This window comes from Manis pentadactyla, chromosome 8 (genome assembly GCF_030020395.1).
Source record: "Manis pentadactyla isolate mManPen7 chromosome 8, mManPen7.hap1, whole genome shotgun sequence".
Lineage (NCBI taxonomy): Eukaryota > Metazoa > Chordata > Mammalia > Pholidota > Manidae > Manis > Manis pentadactyla.
In genome coordinates this window covers 97,410,796-97,425,099 of record NC_080026.1, presented here as the reverse complement: position 1 = coordinate 97,425,099, position 14,304 = coordinate 97,410,796, and the positions used below count along the sequence as shown (strand labels likewise).

General features: G+C 34.8%; 1 protein-coding gene across 6 annotated transcripts in view; it reads right to left on the bottom strand.

The window, feature by feature from the left end:
* Positions 1–665: 665 nt before the first annotated feature.
* SAMD8 (sterile alpha motif domain containing 8) overlaps positions 666–14,304 on the bottom strand; it is a 43,201-nt gene continuing 29,562 nt past the window's right edge. For 3 of the 6 annotated variants that reach the window (XM_057506029.1, XM_057506030.1, XM_057506031.1), the window contains 5 exons: positions 13,072–13,296; positions 12,661–12,756; positions 11,088–11,205; positions 5,275–5,425; positions 666–5,100 (listed from right to left, as the gene is read on the bottom strand). In XM_057506029.1, coding sequence (XP_057362012.1) covers positions 4,796–5,100; positions 5,275–5,425; positions 11,088–11,205; positions 12,661–12,756; positions 13,072–13,296 — 895 coding nt within the window. In that variant the 3' untranslated portion in view covers positions 666–4,795. The remainder of the gene's footprint in view (positions 5,101–5,274; positions 5,426–11,087; positions 11,206–12,660; positions 12,757–13,071; positions 13,297–14,304) is intronic. The other 3 variants (XM_057506032.1, XM_036928744.2, XM_036928746.2) reach the window with 3 other exon arrangements.

Sequence of the window (14,304 nt, the reverse complement as noted above, 5' to 3'; positions counted from 1 at the left end):
GTAGTGGGCAGGCAGGTATTAATATTTACTCTTTATAGAACTTTAACACACAGAAAGCAACTGCGTCTTCCAGGTGCTGAGCCAACATGGCTATAGTACTTTCATAATCTGGTCTCAATATGAACTATTCGGTAGGCATTTTTTTTTTCTCCCCATTTTACACATTCTAAAAACCAACTTGGTAAATGAATTAAAGCTTATAGATCTCACAGATATTTCCAACTACTACATGGTTCTGGGCTACTGGGCTACCCCTAACAACTGTTTTCCCTTCTTTTCCTATTTATCATTATTTCCAAAGCTGATCTGACAGGATGATGGCATCTTCCTATATAATTTACAATTAAAATAAAACAAAACAAAAACCTTAATGTGTCCAGGAATAAGTAACTATTTGCTTCCCTTTCCTCCCTCTCAACTTTACCTATAATTATTTTTAATACCTGCAGGAAGGTAACTTTCCTTTCCTAGTTTACAAAAAAGGGAAGGAGAAAGGGCAAATGGCTTAACTAATAGACAACTAAGAATTAATAAATGCCAGGGACTAGATACTACATTAAGATTTAAAGTTGCAGGGCACAATCATTTGCAAAAATAAAAATTCACTGTATAAACAGATCAACCCCATTAGTAATAGAAAGACATTTAAATAAAAGACTACAATCCAACTTTTAAATGTTTTATTTTTAGTGTTTTTAAACATTTTAATACAACAAAGATATAAAATAATATATATTAGTTAAATCTGGATTTAAGTTAGAATCACGATATTTACTTATATACAATACTGTGCTTCAAGGTATGTCTACCACAGGAACTTTCACATCTTCAAGTAATACTAGTTTCTCTGTGGACGGGGTGACATTTAGGTAGAATTCTTAAAACATGCTCACTTTAGTCCAAGCTAATTTTGCTTCCCCCATTAAGTACCAGTTTCTACTTCCTTTGTTCCCTCTCAGAAATACTTCAGTCGTCTTAACAACCCAAAGGTTTTGAAAAAAAAAATTATTAAAATTAAGCATTCTTAAGATGACATTATTGGTAACTGCCTGGCTAGGTTCAGACAATCCAATAGTTCAGATCAAAATAACCCTAGAATAACAATGAAATTAACATAATATTCCTTCTCCAACATCAGGCACAGAGCTTCCTTATATATGCTTAAACATGAAGTACACTGAATAAAAAGTCCTTTGGGTAATTTAGGGTAGAACATATTCTAAAAACCAATTTACTGGTACCTGAATTATGGCTTATACATTTCACAAATTTTTAATTCAATTTGAGGCAAAGTAATAGGCCACATTTTAGATAATTGAAACTAGGGCATTTTCTGAAGGTGAGGGGTTGGTGAGAGGGGGACCAAAACCTACTTCCATAGTAATCTTAGTCATTTCAAGCCACTCAAAAGGAGTGAGGAAAAAATCCCTCAAGCTCTTTCCTTTTGCAATGGTCACCTGAAGCAGCCTGACTTACTACAGTAACACCAAGTAAAGATGACATTAAAACGGACGTGCTTTGTTGGCTTTGAAAACTATTTAAATGAAACCAATACTATTTAAGAAAGCAATCGGACTATTCTAAAAGAGAGCTTTCTTGACTCAACTGCCTGAATTCTTAAAGAGCTGACAAATGACTATTACTGTAGTTACTTTTAGTAAGGGATAACTTAAGTCTACAAAAAGACTATCGATTAACTTTATTAGATCAGGAAGTTTAAAACAAGAATATGGTTAATGTTGTCAAGCATTTTGGAACAAGAATCCTTAAAAAATATTTACTATGAAACCAATGGTGAAATTGCCTTTTGCTGAACATAGTCAAAGCAGGTTATGAATTATGAATATGACTTTGAATATACAAATAACACTTTTAAAAAAAGATGTCACTATCAGCAGGTCTCTCAGTCAATGGGTCTTTTGTTCTGAACAGTCCACACTTAACTGACTGGTTCTAAGGCTAAGCTTATTGCTCTCTGACTTAAAAGGATGCTAACAAATCCAGCATATGGAAGCTGTGTTTTATCCTAGCAATTCTGGCTAGAGAAAACTGTGGAGAAGACAGTTGTGTTGACAATTCTGTAGCATGGTCAAAAAAGTTTTCTCCAAAAATATTTGGTGAAACAACAAACTTGCCTTCTTCAAAATCTCCTACTCCCTGAGAGAGAGAGAGAGAGAGAAAGAGAGACTGAGGAGAGAGAGAGAGACAGAGAGAGAGGGAGGGAGAGTGGGAGGGAGGGAGAGAGAAAGGCAATGCTACCCTCAGGAAAATAAAAAATGTATGGAGGACTTTGAATATAACCTCCAGTTTGCATCCCCAAAGCAAAAACCTTCTTGGTACCTTTATACTGAGGTCTCAGTATTTAATGATGTAAGCCTCTCACAAGTGTGCAATTGCAGACAAGGTTAAAAAATATGTAGACCTAAAACATGTAGCTTCTCTAACTAGCCACATTCACACCCTAAATGTAAATACTACCTTTTGTATGATTTAGATGTTAACAAGAAAAGAAAATACAAAGACAGAATCTGGAAATTTCTGAACAAAACAAAAAGCAACTAAAATATAGGTTTCATATTAAAAAAACAAACAGAGAAGAATTTGTGTCAAAGTTTTCCAAAAAGAGACTTGGAGATGATTAATTTATGTAAACACTGTCCTGTAGTAGTTATAACAATAAATTATAAATCTAGCTTACTTTTTCCTCACAACAGACATGATAAATGCAAGGCTGAAAAGTTATTTTATAATCCTCATTGTAGTCTGCTGTTAAGCACTTGCAATGTCATTAGCTCTGTAAAGTTAGCTGCAATTTTTTTTTCCTATTTTGTTCTAGAATAGAATCCATATGAAGGAAAGAAGATGGATGTTAGGAAATTTACCATTAAGTAGCCATTTAACATTCTTGAATTCATGTTGCCACAGATTGCTTTCCAACATTTTTCCAAAAGCCAACATCAATCCTTCCCTACATAAATTCGGTACTGTTCTGACATTTAGAAAAAATGGCAGTTACACATCTTTCTATCTCAAAGGTTAAAACAACTCTAACTGGCATAGGAAATATTCTTTATTCTTCATGATTATGCAATTTTCTTAGATGAATGTTGGCATTTTTGTCCTAGTATGCAACAGAATCAACAATTCATATTATAACATTCTGAAGTATGAGACTTACAGCATAATAAAACTTGAATTGCCTTGTGCCATTTCTCAAGTGAGAAATAAAAATAATGTTCAGAGCAGACCCAAATTGGGGGTATTCAGCACTGGCTGAAACTTGTTTGCATAATATTCCTTTCCTGCCCAATCCATTCAGGCTCTTCTGTAGCTTATAGAGGAGGGGGAGGAATATGACTCAAAGTGCAAAAATAAAATATTTCACCCATATAAGGAGCAGCTTTTGCTACGTGGCCTAATTTTAGACCTCAATTATGCCAGCACCTTTTCTAATCCCTTGTGTTAAAGTGGAATGTAATAACTACACAATTAATATTCCAAGTGGCTAAGCTCAATCAATTGGAGTTCAAATTCCAATTCCATAACCATCCTATTGTGAAAACTACTATACAAAATCATTAGAAGTAAAGTGTCAAATGTTATGACAGAGGTCAAATTATTTAAGGTACTACATTTCTAGTGTTGTGAAGAGCAACTAAGTCATATCACTTAATGGTGACCAAATTAAGACTAAATAGAAAGAATATATGTACACAATTGTACTTAAAAATAAAAACCAAAACCTTTTCATATCCAAATATGTCTGAGACTGCTTACTTTTGATGGCCAAAAATTAGAAGTTAAAAAAACCCAAAAAGTTATATTATGCCTGCAACCAGTTATAAATTTTTCAGAAAGAGAACAGCATTTTTTGCATGCATACCTCCCTACTTAAGGACATAAGAACTTTACCTAACACCTGGTAAAATACTCCACTGTTTTGCTCATTAAATAACATCCTTAAAAGCATAAAACTGGACTGTCATCTAACAAGTATAGCAAAAAGTTACTCCAGGTACCTATATCACTAAAATTAAGCCAATTTTACTTGTGTGGATTTGGCCATTTCCCCCTCAGGAATACTTACTGAAGGTCATACTGAGCCCTCAGAACAAACTCAGAACTGCATCATCTGTTGGATCTTTGGCGAAAACTGCCAGCACTCTATTTGTATTTTGTCACCTCACGTATGGCCCCTTACATTCTCTTTTTGTTTCGGGCATCCCAGTATGTTTAGTACACTTTTATCAAAGATGGTAGAAAGCAAAAATCATTTGTTAGTAAAATGGATCACTTTTTGGAGTTGCATTTTTAAAAAAGGACACAGATTAGTATCTTGGGATATAATATTCCCAGAGCAAGTACTGCTCACTTGGTAGGGGTTTTTGAACCCGTTGAAGATCATAAGGAGCTTCAAAAATGTTTCTTGACTAGGGTTCTACTGGGGAAAAAAAAACTTTCAACCAGTGAATTAAGCTGATTGCTTCAGTTCAATAAGCAAATACTTAACAGGTAAGGGTAACAGCCTAACTTCAATCACCATGTTAAGTCTGTCTAAAGACAAGGAACAGAAAACATTTATTTAAGCTTCCTATTCAAATAGATACATAAGGACTCTTGATTGTTCTTTCTTGCTTTCTACAATCAGAGCCTTGCTCAGAACAGGGAACTATACTTTTTCAACATGTAAGTAAAAAAGCAAGGCATTCAGGAACAACCTGGGGGAAGAAAGCAAAGTTATTCACTTTCAACAATTACTGTATATTAAATCATGAACCCATTACAAAGATAGTCTTCATCCAATTAGTCTTTTCATTATTGCTGGTTTTGAAAATGGCCAACAATATTCATTAGGTACTGTACCGTTAACATTGCATTCAAAAAAGGAAAACATGGGAAACCAAATTCTTGCTCTTCTACTCTGCTGATAAGCTCTGGTATTGGCTAGAGTATGGTAGTACAAAAAGAGTCTTGTTGTGATATAAAAGGCAATAAACACATCAATGGAATAATGTTCATGGGCAGCCAAAATGAAGAAGATTCCAAAGAGGTTGAGAACCCAGGATAAAGTATGCAAGAAATTCCAGCTTCTTGGTGTATCTAGGAAAAGGACAGAAAGATCATTTTAAAACCATATTCCTTCCAATCTTTCTAAGTCACATGTTTCTTAGGTCAGTCTGTTCCTCTCATTCTTCATAGAACCTGATACCCTTCCCACAGCCTCCTCTGCAGCCAGTCACCTAACATGCACAGGAGCACTGAAGAGATACTTACATTCAGTGACAAAGAAATTCAGCATAGTTAAGACGACTGTGTGACCACTGAACATGTAATCTCCACAGGTGTGAACACCAGTTAGGGTCATACCAAAGCCACTCCAAATGGCAAAGGCCCGGTGCAGTTTTTCCCATACACTGCCATATATCTATAAAGAAAGCTATGAATTAGTGCTTCAAATACTTATGGAGATGCAGGATTCCAAATATCCACTCCCACTGAAATTCAAGTGCTGAATGACTTAGAAATAAGATCTAAACAAAAGCAACCAGACTCCCAGTCTAATTAATTCTAGACATCAAGAATGGGTGGTCACCACTAATGGTACTAATGGGTACAGGGTTTCTTTTGAGATGGTGGAAATGTTCTGGAATTAGTGGCAATGGTTGCACAATTCCATGCATATACTGAAAACCAATGAACTGTACAATTTAAAAGGGTGAGTTTTATGATATGTAAGTTATATCTAAATAATGCTATTATTTTAAAAACTAATAGTAATACATAAATTGAAAATGCAAGCTGAAAAGCAGCATGTACAACAAAATACATACATATATTTCCATGTGTATACATACACAAAAATACATACACATACATATATTTATGCACAGAAAAAATACATCAAATGTTAACAGCAATATTTCTAGGCCTAGAGGCAATTGTTTTTTTGTGATTTTTTTTACCCTTTTTCTAAAATCAATACAAATCGCTTTTGCAATGAGAATTAAAATGTTACTTTTTTTTTAAAGAGGGTGGGGAGGTACATCCAGCAGAGTCAAAAGCAGTAAGGAAGTCAAAGAGGTCATGGATGCCCCGAAGTCCCTTGCTTGGTAAGGTGGAAGTACTCTTTTCAACCCTGGTACTTCTTGAGCGCCCTCCATGAACAATTTAATCTCACAGACTCTTTGTCCTCTAGAATTTCTCAACAACACAACACTGACACCAATAATATAGGAATTACAGATATATATAGATATATATATATAGATCTATATATATAGTACAACAGTTCAAGTCATAAAACTAATGCGTAACAGATTACAGATTATGTATATCCCAGGGGCACATGGAGAAGACAAAGGAAAGGGCTTGTCTGTGGCACAATACATACTTTTTATCTGTAAACTGGAATCAAAGTATAATGAACCTATAATGAACCTATAATGAAAAGAATGATTTTCTTTTTAAAATCTGAAGAATAAAAGGATCCTCACTTTCCTCTACTCCCCAGAAGTACTTTATAGAGTCTCATAGTTCCTAAAAATAAACCGAATTACTTTATTTTAAGATGACTTTTTCTTTAAACTTTTTGACCAACAGCATAGGACAGCAGACTAGTACCTAAGATATGTATAAAATCGTATCTGGGTTCAAATTTCTGCTCTGCCACTACTATGAAACAAACCTTGAGCAAATTCTCTAGGCTTCAATTTCCTTATCTGTGAAATGGGGATAATAATACAAAAGATTCAATAAGACAATGACTGTAGAGGGCTTAGCATGGCACAAAGAAAGAGTTCAATAAACCAAAGTTGTTATTACTACTTGACGAGGAATGCATGCTCACTGCAGAAGAGGGGAAAATGAGTATCTAATAAAACTGGGATCATATTGTTTTGTAATCTTTCCATTTAGCAATGTATTGTGAACATCTCTCCCTGTCAGTTTATCTATTTCTACACCACTCCTTTTTGTGGCTGCAGAGCAGTTATAGAAATTTCATTCATTTATGGTGACCAATCTCCCATTATTAAATATGATGTTGTTTCAAATTTTTTGCTGTCATAAAAACACTTTAATGGACACCTCAAAAAAAAGAAAAAAAAAGATGCTCCTCTCTCTGAGGTCACGCACACTTTCTGGGTACGTATCCTTTTAACTTTAAACTCTCTCTTTTCAACCTTTCAGGGTACACTCCTCTCTCTGAGGTCACCCACACTTTCTAAGTTCATCTTCAACTTTCTCTCTCCAAACCTTTCAGGGTGACTCTCCTTGCTGAGGTGGCCTGCTGTACTTCTTCTCTCTTTAAGTTACTTTAAATAAAACTTTTACTCTGCTTAAAAAAAGAAAAGAAAAAAAGAATAGGTGGTCAAAACTTAGCTATATGCAGAAATATTTTGGTAATGAAATGAAATTGATATAATAAAAACTTCTCTACTAGGAGTTCCTTTACAATGAAAAGGTCACTATAACATAAAATATTGCTAAGTTTTTAATCCAGTAACACAGTAGTGTTTGTTTGGTTATTCTTGCCAATAAGAAATAGGCTATGACAGAGACAATGGCTACAGTTCAATATCCATTCACCCCTTCTTCACTAGTAACAGCATCTCAAATGTATGTGAAGCCACAATGAACTCAATCAAAACACTGTATCTTCCAGCCTCCCTTGCAGCTATCTGTAGCTATATGACAGAATCTATACAAAATGTTAAGTAGAAATATAAAAGATTTCTGGGAAGGTTATTTAGAAAGGAAAGGGACAACAGCTAGGAGGAAGTTTTTTCTACCTTTCCTTCTTCTAGCCTGCAAATCAGACATAACTGAAGCTCTAGCAGCCATCTCTGACCACAAAGGGGCCTTGAAGATGCAAGTCAAATGTTAGGAGAGCAGAGACAGAAAAACTGTTAGTTTTTCATGACTCATAGTTACTATACCTACTTCAGACTTATCTTATGAGAAAGAATAAACCACTGTTTGTTTATTAGACCATAGCCATCTTTAATTTTCTGTTACTAGCAGCCACACTTAATCCCAACACCACACATACGTTTAAAAAAGCAATTCATTCTGAAGAAGAATTTGAGCAATGGTCACTGAAAGAAAAAAAAAGAGGCATTTGACACATACTAACAATACAAAAATTTGGTAAAATTTTATGTGCATTTACTAAATATAAGTCATGCAAATAAGTGCTTCATGTTCTATTGCACGTAACAGTTATTTCCACAACAGTTCTATGAAGTGATTGAATTGTGCAGATGTGCAAACTGGCTTAGAGATGTCACACACCTAGTAACATCCAGGATGTGAAGCCAGAGAGCCCAATTCCAAAGCTCTATGTCTTAAAGATTCCACTATGGCTAATGAACAAAAGAACCTCATTAAGTATCACAATTGCTTTATAAATCTCATCTGCTGATTATAAACAACCCAGCTTTCCTTTCTTTCCTCAGTCGAAGGCAGGAGAGGGAGAGGAATTTATCATTAGAGGAAAGGAAAAAGACAGTACTAAAATATACATGGTTTGGTTCTCCTATGACCTCTAATGAGAACAAGGATAGAGATGTTACTCTCCTAAAAGTGAAAAATCAGGCAGTGAAGAACAGAGACAACTAAGAAAACGTGTCAGCCAAGGACAGGAAAACATGATGCCAATCAAAAGAAAGCAATCATTGCTCAATTAGTCAAGCCTCCCTGTCCTTTCCAATCTTAAATGTCCCAAATATTCTTCCAGAAAAATAAAAACTGAAACACAACACAGAAGAATGAATAAGATGTTCTGATGAGACAAGGTACAGAAATTTGCTTTAAGTATTTCTTTCCTTCAGGTGGGTCCATTGCAAAAATTCAAAAATAGGCATGTTGTTGGTTCTGCCCTGCAACCTCCTACTTCTGGAAATGAGATTTCACGCAATTACTTTATTACAACGAAAATGCCCTATGGAGTTTACTGTAAGGGATTTGACTGCTAGTTACTATCACCTTAACTTTCTATTTTTAACACTGCTGCAAATGCAGGTCAGTAAGTAGGTTATACTATAATTCAAAGCAATTAACAGTATTTAGGGCATATTTGAATAGAAATGCTCACATATAACTAACTGATAATGAAACACAGTCATCAGAGACAAGAAAAGAGCTGTCCATACTGTAGAAGGATTGTATCTAATTTATTTTTGTAGCACCTACTGCAGCCTTATGTACATATATCCTCTTTAGTGGCTGATCCTCAATTAAATCCCTCAGCTACAATAAATTCTCTTTTCAGCATAATAAGCTTACATTTGTCTTTTAAATCTCTTCTAATCAACTAGCATACTATTTGGGCAAAACTGTTCTGGCCCTACTTCACACCATGTACAGAAATAAAGATTTCAATATAAAACATAAGACCATAGAAGTCTTAGGTATCATTTTTCTAATAAACAAACAGTGGTTTATTCTTTCTCATAAGAGAAGTCTGAAAGTAGGTATAGTAACTACGAGTCATGAAAAACTGACAGTTTTTCTGTCTCTGCATCAGAATGACTGCGACTCAAAAGACTGATAAGAAGTAGTGCTGGCATGGGGATGGGAAAACTGATGTGCATACATTGTTGGTAGCAGCAAAAATGGTCATTTGAGCAACATGTATTATAATTTCTTAATGTGCCTGTCCTTTGATTTCATAATTCCATTTCCAGGAACTTATTTTGAGGAGATGACTAAATAGGTAAAAAGCATAAATGTGTAAGGGTGTTTCCAACAGCATTGCTTATAATAGTAAGATTTGGAAACAACCTAAATGTCCATCATTTGGAGACTGGTAGATCATACAATGAAACACTCTGCAGCTATTAAATAGATGAGGTATAGCTCTATATATTTCTTCAGAGAAAAGTAAACCAGACTATTAAACAAAACATAAAAAACAATATCTGCAATCTAATCCTATCTTTTGTTTAAAAAATATCCATATAAACATATTTGAATGTGCAAGCATGCTTAAAAACAGTCTATATGACTATATACACAAGTGTTAACAGTATTGTTTGTGGAGTGGGGTGAAAGAAGAAGGAATTATGTGAGCTTTTACTCTTTATGTTTTTATAAAATTCAAAATTTTACAATAAGCTTATAGCTTTATAATTAGAAAAAATAATTTCTCTTTAAAAAAAAAAGCAGTTTCTACTTTAAAAAATAAAGTATTTATTTTACACTAAATCCTAAATGTCATATTAACCCTTTCCCCTTTCTTACTGTTCACTCTCCTAATACCTGGAGAAAATTTTGTCACCCATCATTTCAGGGCTGTATTTTTAGCTTTTGATCTCTTTTGGCTGGTTAATCTTCCCTTGTTGGCATTTCAGCTATTTATATTACAGAAGAAATGACACTTAATTTTGTTTTACACTTTACAAACACCATTAAAATAACAACTACAGTGTTAATATGTATGTTTGAAAACACATAACTAAAGCATGGAGGCTTAGAAAAGTAAGATAGTAAATTCTTTTCTCCAAATTTAATGAGTCACAACAGCCAATTCTATATATAAAGTACAGGTGACTTTCAGGGTTTTTAAAAATATTTATTTTTTAATGTAATTCACTACTGGGGTTTTTGGTTTCCATCTGCATAATCTCTCCTCTCTCCATGTAACCAGTAGAGAAGATATGCCTACAATATCCCAAAACAAGCTACAAAGTACAAAACAACAAAACCAGCCATGATTTAGTATATCCCAGAAAGAGTAAGGTTTCCAGTAGTGGATAGTATATTTTAAATGAACACTTTTAAAAGGAGTGATAAAGACAGTGAGGGGACCAGAGAGAATCATGTCTCATGAGGAACTAAAGATGCTGAGAATGCTGGGAAAGGGAAAATGATAATTGAAAGAAACTTTTTTTTCCTACAGCTCCACAGCATAGAACCAGTATCAATGGAGAGAAGTAACAAGAAGGTAGGTTCTGGCTTCAGATTTGTACCAGATTATTTTTAGACGTTTATTACAGATGTTGAAAATACTTAAAAGCAAAGTCCTATATGGTGCCATCAACCCACCAAGAACAGGAGGAAGACTGAAAAAGAAGGTAGCCGGCTACCTTTCCGGTGCACTGCAGGTGCTGGCCCGGCACGGAGAGGGAGGTCACAAACATGGTAAAGCAGCGAAGCAAGAACACAGTACCCATCAGACTGCAGAGCCTTCGAAGAAGTATTGACCTGTGAACAGAGTGACCAAAAAGGGAGAAAGATCAGAAGAAAACAAACCAAAAGACATCAGGCAGCAAAACCTTGCTTAAAGAAACAGCAAGTGGTAAAACCACTAGACTCTTTGAAAAGGACAGAAATCTCAGAGACCATTTAAGGCATCATTGTCCAATAGAACTTTCTGCTACGATGGAACTGTTCTATAACTGCACTGTTGAATAATCTATCTACATGTAGCTCTTAAGCATTTGAAATGTAAATACTACCACTCACCAAGGAACTAAATCTTAATTTTATTTCATATTCATTAAATTTAAAAAGCCACACTTTAACATTTTAACTTTAAAAGTGCAGGTGATTCTAATGAAAGTGGTACAAGTAATACACTTGGAGAAACACTTTCTTTCACTAAAACTTGCATTTAACTGGCCACTGCTATGCTTTGTTAAACCGATGAAGGTTCCCTATGAACTCTGGCTTGCTTTGAAGAGTGGATAAATTCATATCCACAGGGGACTTGTGAGGCAAAGTTAAACCAGAAAGCAGCAGTGATACACGCGTTTTTAAACCACCTCTGATTTTAAGCAATTCAGAGTTAAAAATACTGCTGCCGAGTGGGAAAGAATGAAGTGCATGCAGTATGGCCTGAAAGTCAGGCAAGCATAGTAATCATCCTTTCTTTTCACCTTCAAAGCACTGAAATAACTGTTGGTTTGGACCTAAAGCCCATCAGTGCTTACTCCCTAGTGAGGAGAAAGGATAACAAAAATTCAAGAAAATGTCCCTTTTCTTCTTTAGTGTCAAAGACAATGAATAGCAGATCCACCAACTTTATACTTTTTAATTTTTTAATTCACTATGCCTTATTTACTTAAATCAATTTAAGTATTCCTCCTCATTAAAATAGGAAAGGAGCCTTCCCTTATACTTCTCTTCTGTTTTTAAAGAACAAAAAGTCTTCCCTTTCTATTTCTTGGTGAAAGTGCCAAAGAAGCACTTTCCCTATTCAGCAATTTCCTATACCATTTCAAGTAAACCGTACTGACTGGGTGTGCAAAATAATGTCTTCTTTTAATGGGCATCCTCCAAGCAGAGAACAATTTCTTCCATCCAAACAGGTGACCACTCTCCTTGGAGGAGTTTCTATCCTTCTACAGAAAGTGACATTTCCAATTTGTTTCCAAAGGAAGAGAAGTTTAAACTGTCAATGGTTGGCCTATGGCTGAACATTGCCATCTCAAGATCTTTCCCCACAAAATAGATGCAGACAGTTAGTCCTGTAGGTACTAGCTCAAGCTTACTCTTGCTGATCAAATCCCAAACATTTGCCTATATTAATAACTATAATGTCACAATGACTAGAGGAGGAAATTAACAAGGAAACTGCAAAAGGAGAAACAAAGTTTGATGACCTTTACAAGAGACAGTCAAAACACTCTCAGTCTTTTAAATGAGTAGGTGAGGTACCTGTGCTTATGAAGGAGGAGGACCAGGAGCCAAATATAACACAGAATCATGCCACACACTTCGGTCATGGCAAAAGCCCATGGGATTCTAGGAACGCTGGAACAGAAAAAAATGGCACTTTGGACTACAAGAAGTCTATGTACCTAAACAATATCACCCTTTTCAATAAGAAACTCCCTTTATTGATGACTTTAAAATTGTTTCTATAACTTTTGTCTCTTTTAGGAGATGTTTGGAAAACCTGGGGAAAACCCTGTTTTATAACATACCCAATTTACCAGAACCCCTTTGTTGTCTGTGATTCCCAGTCATGGTTCTCTGTGTAGAATTAACTAACCCTTCTCTCGCTCCCTATAGCATGGTAGGCCTAGATACAGGAGTGCCTACAAAAGACAATGGGAAAAGACTCACTTCTTGCATGATGTGCTCATTTCAGGTTCAGGTAATGAAGGCTTGAACTTGACTCCTGTTTTTTTATTTTTTAAGTATATTTGGTTTTGTTTTAGAGGCAGTAAATTGAGTTTTTGTTTTGTTTTACTCCTTTGTTTACTCCTTTGTTTTATATTCTTGTTTTCTTCTATCTTTCCCATTGATCTCTCTTTCCTTACTAAATCCACAGCTCCTGTGGTTATCCAACTGTAAAAGACACATCACATTTCTCAATTCAAAAAGGAGAGGGAGAGGAAGAGGAGGATGAGGAGAATCAAGGGAGGGAGAAGATGAAATGAATCAGCCCAAATAGGTCATCTCTGGGTGACAAGATTATTGATGTTTTTTTATTCTTTGTACATTTCCACTAAAACTTTTTATGATGGCATGTTAATTTTATAACGAAGGAAATAAAGGTTTTTTTTTTTCAAAAAAAGAAGGCATGAAATCTAAAAGAAAGGTATTAACAATATACTCCAAATCTTATTCAGAGTAACTAGAGATAGTTAATCATCTTCATTCAGGCACTAATCTTTTACCTATTATCTCAGAAGAAACAGTCCTCTTACATATTTTTTATCTTTCTTCTATAAAAGAGCAGTTCCTCTCCTTTATTCTCTGAACATGCCTGTGGCTTTGCCATAGCTTTCTTGTCCAAACTGCAATTCTCTACTGTTCCCAAAAAGTCCATTTTTGCTGGTAACCTTAAAAATAACTGACAGTTTTATTTTTAAGGTTAACATTACATATTTAAAAATATTTTATAATAATTATGATTAAAATAAGTTTTTGCCTCACCCTCAATCTAAACTTATTCTTGCTCCCCAGAAGCAATCACTTTCACTGTTTTATTTGACATTATCTTTTAGTCTCACACACACACACACACACATTCCCATCCTCTCAATATTATTTTACAATTTTGTTTAAAATAATTTTTGTCTTTTACTTAATGTAATTTGTAAATATCATTCATAGCTGGGTCAGTAGAGAACAATTATTAAATCCTTTTCTTGTACAACTTCTTATAATTTTCTGGAACTAATAAATAACTTTTAGTTTGCTGTTTCTTCATCTCTATTCTATCAATTCCAATTTTTTCCTTGAGAGAAATCTCTCCTAGAGCTCTTGTCCCTTTTGTTCCAATTTAGAATGGTCACATCTTCTAGTCCTCCTGCATAGCTACCTTTTGGAACAAAACTTAACCCTCATCCT